The sequence below is a fragment of the Pseudorca crassidens genome, chromosome 16, assembly GCF_039906515.1.
Source record: "Pseudorca crassidens isolate mPseCra1 chromosome 16, mPseCra1.hap1, whole genome shotgun sequence".
Lineage (NCBI taxonomy): Eukaryota > Metazoa > Chordata > Mammalia > Artiodactyla > Delphinidae > Pseudorca > Pseudorca crassidens.
Window position 1 is genome coordinate 59,000,311 of NC_090311.1, and position 12,409 is coordinate 59,012,719.

A 12,409-nucleotide genomic window follows, 5' to 3' on the forward strand; every position below is an offset into this window, starting at 1 on the left:
AGCCCCCACTCGCCGCAACTAAAGCCCGCGTGCAGCAACGAAGACCCAATGCAGCCAAAAATAAATAAATTAATTAATAAATTTTAAAAAAAAACTGACATCTATCTGGCAGAGCAGGCTAAACTGAGCACCCGAACAGCAAATGGGGATGAAAAGGCAGAAACTGGTCAAGTCTTCTCCCACATCATCCCTGATAGCCTAACTACTGGATTTGGTTAATTTGGTCCCTTATCCTGCCAAAATCTGGCCCTCCCAAAGGAAAGACCAGCTTATCCAGGAACTTTCAAAGGGCAGTTCCATTGTGAACAGAAATTCCTTCCCGAAACATAGCATCTTAAACCCTCCCACCCCCAAAATTCACCCACATGTCCCTCCAGCTCCAGCCTGGATTGTCTCCGAATGGCTCTCCAGACACATTCTCCTGGTTCTCACTTTCCCACTCCGAATTCTTATTCACCACTTGCTGCCTGCTTCCTCTCTCCCTCTCAGTTTTCACTTTCTCCCTGAGTGCTTCTTTGGATCTCAGCCTCGAGGTGCCAAAGAAGAGGAGTCCCTGGGTAGACTGATCCTTGGCTCAGACAGCTTAGTGAGAGAATTCCAAAGGACTTTCCTCCCCTTCCTGAGCCTCTGGGCAAGGAGGATGGGATCTTGGTTCCAGGGTCTCAGTACCCCTGTGCCATTTGAGCTGCTTGCGCTCATCGTCTCTATTAATAACCACCCTCCCTCCCCCACTGCCAGTGCTGCCCCCACGCCTGCCCAGCTCGGGTTCTCTAGTCACAGCAGCACAGTCCTCCAAAGCTGCTGGACCCCAGGGAGAGCTGACCACCGCTTGAGCAGCCGGTAAGTCTCCAGCTTTATAGTCAGAGGGGCTGGAGCCCACTCGCTGACTGCTGTGTCTGTGTCTGTAATAGTGACCCTTGATCCTGGGGGGAGCTCCTCCCTCCTCCATCTGTACTCAGTTCCCAGTTGTCCAGTTCAGGGGAGCAACAGAGAGTTGGAAGGAGAAGGGCCCAAGAGGGTGGGGGTATTGGAGATTTTGGGGTGGCACTGGAGGAATGAGAAGGGGGTCTGAGAGGCTGGATGGAAAACAAGAACCTAGTTGGGGCTGAGAGAGGTATGGGGAGAATCTATTTAGCAGTTCCTGGACTCTGGCCTCAGCAGACCCCACTAAGCTAGTAGAATCGCAGATGTGCTGTGAGACAGGACTCAGCAGAAGACATTTTGCTGAGTGCCAACTTCTGTTAAGGAGGGGCTGGAATCTGTATCTTTTCCCAGCTTGTCCCCCTCCACTGCCAGATCCTATGATTATGTTCCTGTCCTCCCTGAATTCCCCACTGCTGTGATATTGCTGAATTGACATGCATCAAGATTGACCTCCCTCTCCACTCCAGGTCTGGGGGGTGGGGAGTGACTGAAACTGAGTGGGAGCACTGCTGTCACCTCCCAGGCCATGATCCAGCTGGCCCGGTGGAGGGGCAATAACCTCTCCATCCTATGGAGAATGTTTCTGGCTGGATCTCCTCAACCCTGGCAGAACATTTTTTCTGCTCCACCCCCCCCCCCCCCCACTCTGGGGCTTGGGGAAGACTGAGAGGCCAGAGTTTGCAATGATAATCCCAGTCTGGGAGCCCCGTACAAATAAAAGCTTCAAGTCATGCCAAACCAATGAAACCTGGGTGCATTACCTGACCTGTAAGTAATGTGTTTGTTTTACCCCCAGGCCCTCCTAACACATATTGTGTTCCTAAGCCCGGCACCAGCTCTATGTAAAACAGCTGAAAAGAGGTTGGTAGAAGGCAGGGGCAAGGGGTGCCTCTATACTTTCTGCCCTGCTTCCCAAGAAGAGAAGCCCTAAAACAATGGTTTTTCACCTTTTAGAGAAATATGTACTTCTTTTAAAAAATCTAATGAAATTTTGCTCCCTGAAGTCCTTAAGCAGTGCCTTACTGTAGACACTCACCGCAGTCCCTGTCCATCCTTCACCTCCTCCTTCCCACCCTATCCAGGCTCCATCCACCTCCACAATGCCACTCTCAGGGACCCCTGCCCCCAACAAGAAGCGGAAATCCAGCAAGCTGATCATGGAACTCACTGGAGGTATGGCATGTTTGCACCTACCTAGTGTGGGACTTCTTATTGAGAGTATCTCTGGCCTATGAGCCCCAGAAGTATCATAAGGTTATATGTGTCTTAAGGCGAAGAGATAAGGAGAGACAAGAGGAATTTGGGGTGGGGGTGAGGTTTGCAGGGGTGGGGGGAAGGGGGGAAAGGAAGAAAGAATTCAACACTGACTACTCACCCTTCCACCCTTTTCACCTTGTAATCTGAGACAATAACACCCATGCCATGTTACCCAGCACAGGTCCAAGACAACAGGACCCACAGGTCAGTGAGGTATGTTTGAGAAGAAAATATGTATGATGGAGACTGGCACAGAGTAAGGTCTCAATAAATGGTTAATTTCCTTACTTCTTTCCCCAGAGCTAAGGAGCCTCGTATAGGCACTTAAAATGGAAAATTGCTCAGGCATTTTTCCTGGGGGTGGTAGGAGTACAGCATGTGAAGAGCTCTCCCAATCAATACCTAGAAGCCGTTTGCAGCCAGTTTACTGAGGGGAAGAGAAGGCAAAGGAGTTAAGATAGGAGTATATATTTAGAGGTGGCTTTGGGCTTTCCCCCGTGCTACAGTTTCCCCAATGACCTCCATCTATGATGTTTCTTTACTCTTTTGCCCTGTACCCCATACCTTTTACCCCATTCACCGTCTTCACCCCATTCTAGTATCCCCACTGTCTCACTCTGCACCCCATTTCCCATACACTCTCTCCAACTCCAAACCCAGGAAATCAAAATCCCTCATAAACTAGATAGAATTTGATCAGACATCACAGACAGCATCTGCTTCCCTCAGTGATCTCTGCTGGGACACACACACTTAATTAGTTGTGGATGGAAGCTTCATTTGGAGCTAGAAAACCCTACTTTCCTCTTTCCCTTGCCTCTGCCTCCCCACCTCCCTGAAAGGTGGACAGGAGAGCTCAGGCCTGAACCTGGGCAAGAAGATCAGCGTCCCAAGGGATGTGATGTTGGAGGAGCTGTCGCTACTCACTAACCGGGGCTCCAAGATGTTCAAACTGCGGCAGATGCGGGTGGAGAAATTTATCTATGAAAACCACCCTGATGTCTTCTCTGACAGCTCAATGGTGAGTTCAGAACTTTACTACTCTGAAAGCCTCGTGCCTCTTTTGACAGCTTCTTGGTAGGCCCCGCCCAAGTCTCTAAAATATGACCAACCTCCCCTCCCAGCTAATTTATAAGCTCATTAACCCCCCAGATACAGTGAGCCCCCAATAGCTCCAGGGTGAATTACAGCCCACCTCTGAAACTAAATCTGTATCTTAGAGCTGGTGAGGCAGGGTGGGGAGTCCACACCTTCAAGGAGAAAACTCCTTCCCAGTATGGTTAAGTATTAAAGATAGGATTACCAGATAAAACACAGGATGCCCAGTCCTATATTTTAAAGTTGAGATACACACTAAATAAGCTACTGAGGATATATTGTAGGCACAGTAAATAAAGCCCATATTTCATAATACCTTTAAATGGAGTATGGTCTATAAGAATATTGCATCACTATGTTGTATACCTGAAACTAATATAATATTGTAAAGCAATGCTACTTCAATTAAAAAAATAAAGTTGAGATATACACAGATAATTTTTTAGTAAAGTACATCCCATGCAATATTTGGGACATAAGTTTTTTTTTTTAATTGAAGACACTTAGGGAATTCCCTGGTGGTCCAGTGGTCTGGTGCTCTCACTGCCAGGGGCCTGGGTTCGATCCCTGGTTGGGGAACTAAGATCCTGCAAGCCACGCAGCATGGCAAAAAAAAAAAAAAAAAAAAAAAAAAATTGAAGACACTTAGTTAAATTTGAATTTCAGATACACAACAATTTTTTAATATAAGTATGTCCCATGAAATATTTGGGACATGAAAATTAAATTAAAAAATACAGGACACCGAGTTAAATTTGAATTTCAGGTACATGATGAATACTCTCATATCTAAATATGTCCCATGCAATACTTAGGCATATTTATACTAAAAAAGTATTATTGTGTATCTGAAATTCAAATTTAACTGGTGTCCTGTGATTTTTTCTTTTTGCAAAATCTGGCAACCGTAGAAAGAGGTAAGTGAATTTTTATAACCATCTCTTCTTGAGCCATTCTTTTATCTAAAGGGTCAGTGTAAGGACCACAGATGTGGGGACCGAAACCATGCTTTAAGGTCCTACGTCTCCTAGTCAGGATCATTCTCCGAAGAGAAGTAGAGATTGGAGAGGGACCAGGCACAAGATATTTCAGCTGAGAAGGAGGGGATCGTTTCCATTTCCTTTCTTCCCCCTCCACCTTTCCTGGGCAGCCAGGGGAGAGTGAAAATAGATGCCTACATGGGGCCAGGGGCAGGAGTGTCTGCCATTTGCCCGTATGTAGGAGCAGAATAAAAATGCTGAGCCGGTCATATCTAACTTTAGGAGGCCAAAAGCCCTCCCCCCTGCCTGTGTCTGGTTACACTGGGTGGAGCATGGGGGTGTGTTCGGTGGGTGGCCAGGAGAGCCTCCTGAAGGAGTTGGCAGGGTTATTTTTAGGCTTTGGGGATGGATCCAGTGTTGCCCTTTGGGCTTCCCTTCCCCCTACCCACTACAGTTTCACTGTCAGGAAGTCCTGGTCCAACAGGCACCAAGAGGAGAAAGGGAGAGGAAGAGGAAGAGAGAGAAGAGACTTTTATCTGTTAGACAAGATGCAGGGGAGGAGCAGAGATCTCTCTAGTTCTTTAACTTGAGGCTGGGTTCTCCATGCCAGCCCCAATCTCTCAAACCTAAGTTGAGCAGAACTCTTGGTCCTCTTTGCCTTGGTAAGGAGGGAAAGGGGATTTTGGAGAATGAGTTGCCCCCATCCTAGATGTAATTCGAACTGAGCCATAGGGGTTGTATCCCTTAAGGAGAGTTTAATTTCTCTCAGTCAGGCTATCTGCTAACCATCTATTGAAGGGGGGAGTCTCAGATGATTCAGTGTCTTCTGGTTGTCCATTGTCTCTGATCACCTCCTACTTGCTATGGTATTCCCCATACCCATTGCTAACCTTCCCCTTACTTTGTCCTTTCTTTTCAGGATCACTTCCAGAAGTTCCTTCCCACAGTTGGGGGACAGCTGGGTACAGCTGGCCAGGGATTCTCCTACAGCAAGGGCAGCGGTGGAGGCCAGGCAGGGGGAAGTGGCTCTGCCGGAGAGTATGGCTCTGACGAGCATCACCATCATCAGGGCCCTGGGTCTGGATATCGGGGTACAGATGGTCCTGGGGGCCAGACTGGCCAAGGAGGAGCTGCTGGCACTGCAGGGGTTGGCGAGACAGGACTAGGCAAGTATCCTCACCCAAGTATAAGGTGTCTGGTCTCTAAAGCAGAGAAATACCCAGGAATGAGGCCTAGACTGGGTGTAGGAAGCAGGAGAGGCCTGTTGAGATAGCCTGATGGACTTTCTGGGTCCATAAGGATACAGAGACGTGTCTATTCCACCCAGAAGCCTTGTCTCTCAGTCACCTTTCTAGCCTTTCAGTTTGTATCACAAATCCGACTCCAGGCTGTCATTATTTCACAAACCTTCTACAATTACCAAGATGTTTTACCTTTGGTCCCTGGCCCCAGCAACTTCTCTAGTGCAGGGCTCTGAGACTAACTTCCATTGGCTACTAACTGCTATTATTTGACTTATTATTATTTCTCTCCCATGGCTGCCAGACGACCAGGCAGGTGGAGAAGGAAAACATATCACTGTGTTCAAGACCTATATTTCCCCATGGGAGAGAGCCATGGGGGTGGACTCCCAGCAAAAAGTGGAACTTGGCATCAACCTGCTGGCCCACGGGGCCAAAGCTGATCTCCCTCAGTATAAGTCCTTCAACAGGTAAGGAGGATGTGGAAGGAACCTGATGCATTCCAGTGTATGGCAACATGCCCTTAGTTGGAATGGAGACTGGTTCAAATGTTTCAGGGGGATGAGGAGGCATGGGAGGAATTTGGGGGCCACAATAAAGGCTTTTGGTCTTTTCACTCTAGCTCAGAGAAACAGCATGGTATGATGAAGGAAAAATTTGCTAGGAGGCAGGATCTGAATTTTAGTTCATAGTTATGTTCATAGCTGTTCATAGCGGTGTGGGAAAGTCACCCTACTTCTGAGCCTTGGTTGCCTTGACTGTGAAATGGGAATAATATATTACACACTTAAAGGCTTCTTGAGGCTCCCTTCATTCAAGGTTACAATTCCATTACTGTCCTTATAGTATAACTCTATTTTTCTTTTCTTTTCTTTTTTTAATTGAAGTATAGTTGACTTACAACATTATATTAGTTTCAGGTGTACAACATAGTGATTCAGAATTTTTATAGATTATGCACCACAGCAAGTTATTATGCTATTGAAGATTCTATTTCTTTATACCCTACTTTAGTAAGGTTCAAGTATCTATCCTTTTGGAACTGGGCTTCTCTAGACTGTGTGAAAACGGGACAGGGAAGCCCTAGAGAAGTGCTTTTGCATTTGGTCCTAAGGTGCCTGGATTTTCCAGGAAATGTTAATTCCTCTCATCCAGGGCACGCACTATCCACTGAAGGTGGGGTAGGGGTTTTGAGGGGGGTCATTATAATTTAAGGTGACCTCAGACCCTTGAGTCTATAGTGTTTGGGGTAAAATTCTCTGAAAATGTGACTGGTTTGGCTTACAACTATCCATGAGACTCTCTATCTAGTACACACTAGACTACTTTTCTCATTTTTAGCTTTGGGGAAACAAGCAAACCAGAAGGAGGAATGGAGTACTTAGGGAGAAGAAGAATAAGGAGTGCAGAAGCAATCTGCAACTAGAATTCACAGACTTCCCTATCCTCAAAACAGTGTAACATCCCACTGACAAAACTCTTTCTTTTGTTCTGGCTTTTAATTAAATAATGTGTCCCCTTTTCAGGACAGCAATGCCTTATGGTGGATATGAGAAGGCCTCCAAACGCATGACCTTCCAGATGCCCAAGTTTGACCTGGGGCCCTTGCTGAGTGAACCCCTAGTCCTCTACAACCAGAACCTCTCCAACAGGCCTTCTTTCAATCGAACCCCTATTCCCTGGCTGAGCTCCGGGGAGCCTGTAGACTACAACGTGGATATTGGCATCCCCTTGGATGGAGAAACAGAGGAGCTGTGAGGTGTTTTTACCTCTACTTTGTATCAAGTTTCCCCTCTCTGGTTCCATTTTGGAGAGGGAATGCTGAGCAGGATACCCCCACTGAAAATCCAGTATCCTTGTGGGAATGGAGGGAAAAAGAAAGGAGAGATCTGCCCTTCCATCCTTCACTCCAAGTCCCCACTCCAAGCATCTTTTCTTACCAACTCAGAGCTCCCCTTCCACTTGCTCTGTATGGAACCTTCTCTTATGGAATTTTCTCTGCCTTCGGTAACAGTTAATAAACTTCAAGGAAATGAACTCATTCTTCCTCTGATATTTGAGGGCAGACGAAAACTGAGGCTAACAATGCACAGAGACTAATTAAAGTAAAATACCATACATCCATTATTCGGACTTCAAGACTGACCTGATTACTTACACACCCACACCCACATCCGCACCTGCCAAAGCACATTCATAGGTGTATACAAAGACATACTTATTGAATAGTACATAAGACAAATAATCATGGACAAACACATGTGCTGGCCCATATGTGGGCAAAGCTAAGCAGCAATTGTGTGCTGTGTTTAGGAAACAGGTGTTGGTTACCCTGGCGTTAGCTCTCTTTAAGAAGCTGATTAGAAACTGGGATAATCAGGATTACCCAATTTTTACAGAATGAGAGCATGCCATAAAGTTTCCAGATGACACGAGAGTGAGCTTAGGAATATATGTCAAAGGTTACAGGTTCCCAAAAGGATGAAATAGAATAGGGAGCCATGTTGGAATCCAGAAGGAAGTGGGAGAAACCATCTGCAGTTATAGTATGCCTGGCTCATCTGTGAACACATCAAGAAAAGATCTAAGGGTCATAGGGGCACTGCAGTTGTGTCCAGAAAGCACTATGATTGGGAAGAAACCATGAGAATCCAATAGGAATGAGTAACAATACTCTTTTTATTAACTTCAAGCATGGGGTTTCTTTAGAGTCCCGGACTTACTCTTACGTCCCACAAAGTCAGAGTTTGATGCAGATCTGGAAAAATAACTTCTGAGGAGAGCTGGCTGAATTCAGCTAACTCCATGAGCCATTAATGATTATATTAGGTTCCTAGACTGCCTGGACTGATTCAATTTTCATGGAACTTGGGTCATATGACATTTACCCTGGTCACCTTCCTTTATGACATAAATAAATTTCAGGGAATTCATACTTCCTCTAAACTAGTACACAAAACTATTTCTATGTGCATTTTTCTAAGAAGAGTTGTCATAGTTTGGCTTCCCCCACAAACAGACCCTGAAACAAAGATTTGGATGCAAGTAGTAAATTTGGGAGGTGGTCCCAGAATCCAAGCAGTGTAAGGTAATGAGAAGAAGGCCAAAAAGGTGCTTCCAGCAACTGGGGCAGAATCTCACTAGAGACTCTCTGAGAAAAATGTTATTCAAAGTGTGGTCCATGCACTGGCAGCAACATTTTCTCCTGGGAGCTTGGTTAAAAGTGCAAATTCAAGGGAATTCCCTGGCAGTCCAGTGGTTAGGACTTGGCGCCCTCACTGTCAGGGACCCAGTTCGATCCCTGGTCGGGGGAACTAAGATCCTGCAAACAGCACAGCAAGGCCAAAAAAATTTTTGCAAATTCAAGAATGTGTGTCTTATTAATCTTTCCAGGTGATTCTTAAGTGTTAGTAAAGTTTGAGAAACACTATAGTAAAACATACTTCAGAATTGCCTCACTGAGGCAATTCTACTACTATTCCAGTAGTAACTGGAATATTTAGCTACCAAATCCCATCTCTCATTGGTTACGGATTGCCAAGGGGAATGTTAACTCTGCTGGCACTTCCAGGCAAGGAGATAACTCAGGTGTTTAAGGTAGGAAGCTATGGCTTGTACAGGATTTGTCTACCAAAGCTGTAGTGAACTCTAGGATAGGCTGAGGGAATATGGGCAGGGCACAGACAGGATGTGGATAAGATTTCATAGCTTTTATGAGATTCTCATGTTTAAAAGTCTGTGAGCCCGGGCTTCCCCAGTGGCACGGTGGTTAAGACTCCACCTGCCAATGCAGGGGACACGGGTTCGAGCCCTGGTCCAGGAAGGTCCCACATGCAGCAGAGCAACTAAGCCTGTGCACCACAGCTACTGAGCCCACGCGCCACAACCACTGAAGCCCAAGCACCTAGAACCCGTGCTCCACAACAAGAGAAACCACCATAATGAGAAGCCCACCGACCGCAACGGAGTGTAGACCCCACTCACTGCAACTAGAGAAAGCCCGCGTGCAGCAATGAAAACTCAACACAACCAAAAATAAATTAATAAAAATTGAAAAAAAAGTCTGTGAGCCCTCCCCAAAAGTTAAGGACTATATTCCTTCAACAAATGTTTATTGAGTGCCTACTATATACTAGGTACTATAAATCAGGCATCAGATGTACAAAAGTAAATAACAACATTCATGTGACAAAGAGATTTCCCAGCTATAAAATAATTATTAAATGCCTACCCTTAAAGTTGGGGTAAAAAAAAGTTCAGGGTCTAATAGTCAACAGCTCTGAAAACCTAGCAACTTAATCTTTCCAACCTCAGAATATCTGAAATCTTGTAAATATATACCCATAATTTATCTACTGATGGGCACTTTGGTTGCTTCTACATCTTGGCTACTGTAAATAATGCTGTAAGGAACACAGTGGTGCATATCATATATCTTTTCTAGTTAACATTTTTTTTTTCTTCAGATACTCAGGATTGGAATTGCTGGATCATACGTAAATTCTATTTTTAATTTTTTGAGGAATCTCCATAGTGTTTTCCATAATGGCTGCAGGAAAACTCTTTTTATATAGAAGCTTGTGAAACCATGCACTTCAGATTGGGACTTGAACACGCGTGCCAGAACCCCACCAAAGCCCACAGTCTTCCAAATGAGATCACAAACCTGGTTTCAGGACTTAATGAAGCTCAGGTTCTTGATGTCTCATCGCAGAAAGAATTCAGTGAGAGACAAAGTGATAGGTAAGAAGTGGATTTATTTAGAGAGAAACACTCTTCAGACAGAGTGTGGGCCATCTCAGAAGCTAAGAAAGGCCGCCAGGGTATGGGGTTGTTAGTTTTTACAGGGGTGGGTAATTTCATAGGCTAATGAGTGGGAGAAGTATTCCAGCTATTTCGGGAAGGGGTGGGGATTTCCAGGAATTGGGCCACCGTCCACTTTTTGACAGTGGGCACCGCCACTGTCATGGTGCCTTTGGGTGTGTCATTTAACTTGCTGATGTGTTACAGTGAGCGTATACTGAGGCTCAAGGTCTAGTGGAAGTTGACTTCTCTGCCATCTTGGACCCATTTGGTTCTAATCAGTTTATGTCCCGTCCTTAGGCTGTGTCATTCCTTCAAAGGTTGTGCCCTGCCCCCTTTCCTCCTGTTTCACTTGCACTCTTCAGTGGGCACAAGTCCCCACTACCACCTATTGTTTTACATCAGATCTCTTTTATTGTTACCCACCTAGACTCTGCAGCCGTTTGAGTTAGCAACTTCAAGGTTTTCTTTTACATAAACCACCTGCCCATAATACCATGCCCCTAAAGTCATCCAGATAATGCATTCCCTGGTATAGGGTCTAGAGCTTTGCTGTCTAATGCTGCAGTCACTAGCCACATGTGGCTATTAAGCTCTTAAAATTTGCCTAGGCTAAATTAAGATGCTCTGTAAAAATAAACAATGGATTTTGAAGACTCAGTATGAAAAAAGAATGTAAAATATCTCATTAATAATTTCAAAATGTTAAAAAAATTGCTGTACACTAGAAACTAACACATTGTAAATCAACTGTACCCCCAATAAAAATTTTTAAAAATTTCAAAATATTGATTATGTTGAAATATTTTGAATACGTTGGGTTAAGTGAATAACTAAATTTCATTTTTCTTACTTTTTAAAAAAATGTGGCTTCTACAAATTTTAAATTGCATGATGTGCCTCACAGTATGTTTCTACCGGACAGCACTGGTCTAGACTATGAGAGGTATTCAGGGGATTGGAGAGAAGAAACTGAATTCTCCATTTATTATTTTTATTCCCTTATTTGTTCTCCTCTGTTTTACTCTCACTGAACAACGTTCTTTATATAGCTGTTGCAGTAAGGGTTACCCCTTCCAGGGCCTGAGGGTGGGCTGCTGTCTAACACTCAGAAATGAATTGTCCGAGGAGACACACGTGCTGACAAAGCAAGAGACTGTTGGGAAGAGGTGCCCAGGCAGATAGCAGCAGGGTAAGGGAACCCAGGAGAACTGCCCTGCCACGTGGCTTGCAGCCTTGAGTTTTATGGGAATGGGGTTACTTTCCGGGTTGTCTCTGGCCAATCATTCTGACTCAGGGTCCTTCCTGGTGGTGCGCGCACTGCTCAGACAAAACAGATTCCAGTGAGGATTCTGGGATGTTGGTAGGACATATGGACTGGTGTCTCCTCTCTCATTTTGACCTTTCCTGAATTCTACCGGTTGGTGGTAGCTTGTTAGTTCCGCGTTCCTTACCAGGACCTCCTGTTGTAAGATGACTCATGCAAGTGGCTACTATCTTGCCTGGCCAGGGTGGGCAGCTTCAGTCAGTGTGTCCCCTAACATGTCTGTCGTCTGTTCCAGATCCTACTCAGTCTGCATTTACAGCTTTCTGAGGGCAGAGAGAAAGCCCTTACAACTAAGTGTTGAGAGAGTCACCAAGTAAGGATGTACCCACAGGGTGGCAAGCAACAACTGCAAAGTTCAAATCACAAACCAATGCGGCCCCTTTCCACATTCAAGGCCAAACATCTGTAATAATGTTCGACTAAAAACAACAACAACAAAACACTTTGATTTCCTAGTTTCGTTGGGCAAATTGATGGGGGCGGGGCACGAGTGTATAAACATAAATATTTCTGTTAAGTCAAACACCATTCACAAACCAAAGTAGGGGAAGAACGAATCAAAGTTTCCTGAAGGAAGGTTAAGGAGGAGATGGAAAGGTCAATTTCTGGCTTGCTCCCTCCATCTCTACTCTGCATGCATAAGGAAAATGCCAGGAAGACTGAACTTCAGCCAAGGCGACACTGCTTTAAGTTTGAGGCACTGGGAAAAGACAGCCCCATACCTCAAGTTATTCCAGTGTAGGGTTCGTCATACTAACTTACCCCATCCCAGACCGTCC

General features: G+C 45.2%; 1 protein-coding gene across 1 annotated transcript; it reads left to right on the plus strand.

Moving 5' to 3' along the window:
- Window positions 1-732: 732 nt before the first annotated feature.
- Window positions 733-7,537, plus strand: MYOZ1 (myozenin 1). The gene is made up of 6 exons (XM_067710574.1): window positions 733-840; window positions 2,007-2,097; window positions 3,024-3,202; window positions 5,179-5,425; window positions 5,805-5,970; window positions 7,027-7,537. Exons 2-6 carry the CDS (start codon window positions 2,025-2,027, stop codon window positions 7,256-7,258), a joined length of 897 nt encoding a protein of 298 aa, XP_067566675.1. The 5' UTR covers window positions 733-840; window positions 2,007-2,024; the 3' UTR covers window positions 7,259-7,537.
- The last annotated feature ends 4,872 nt before the right edge of the window (window positions 7,538-12,409 follow it).

What these genes read in the sequence shown, in the direction of transcription:
- MYOZ1 (XM_067710574.1), top strand. Translation starts at nt 2,025, where the DNA reads ATGCCACTCTCAGGGACCCCTGCCCCCAACAAGAAGCGGAAATCCAGC. An exon ending in GGTTGGCGAGACAGGACTAG is followed by an intron (nt 5,426 to 5,804) that starts GCAAGTATCCTC and finishes CATGGCTGCCAG; the next exon opens with ACGACCAGGCAGGTGGAGAA. An exon ending in CAGTATAAGTCCTTCAACAG is followed by an intron (nt 5,971 to 7,026) that starts GTAAGGAGGATG and finishes TCCCCTTTTCAG; the next exon opens with GACAGCAATGCCTTATGGTG.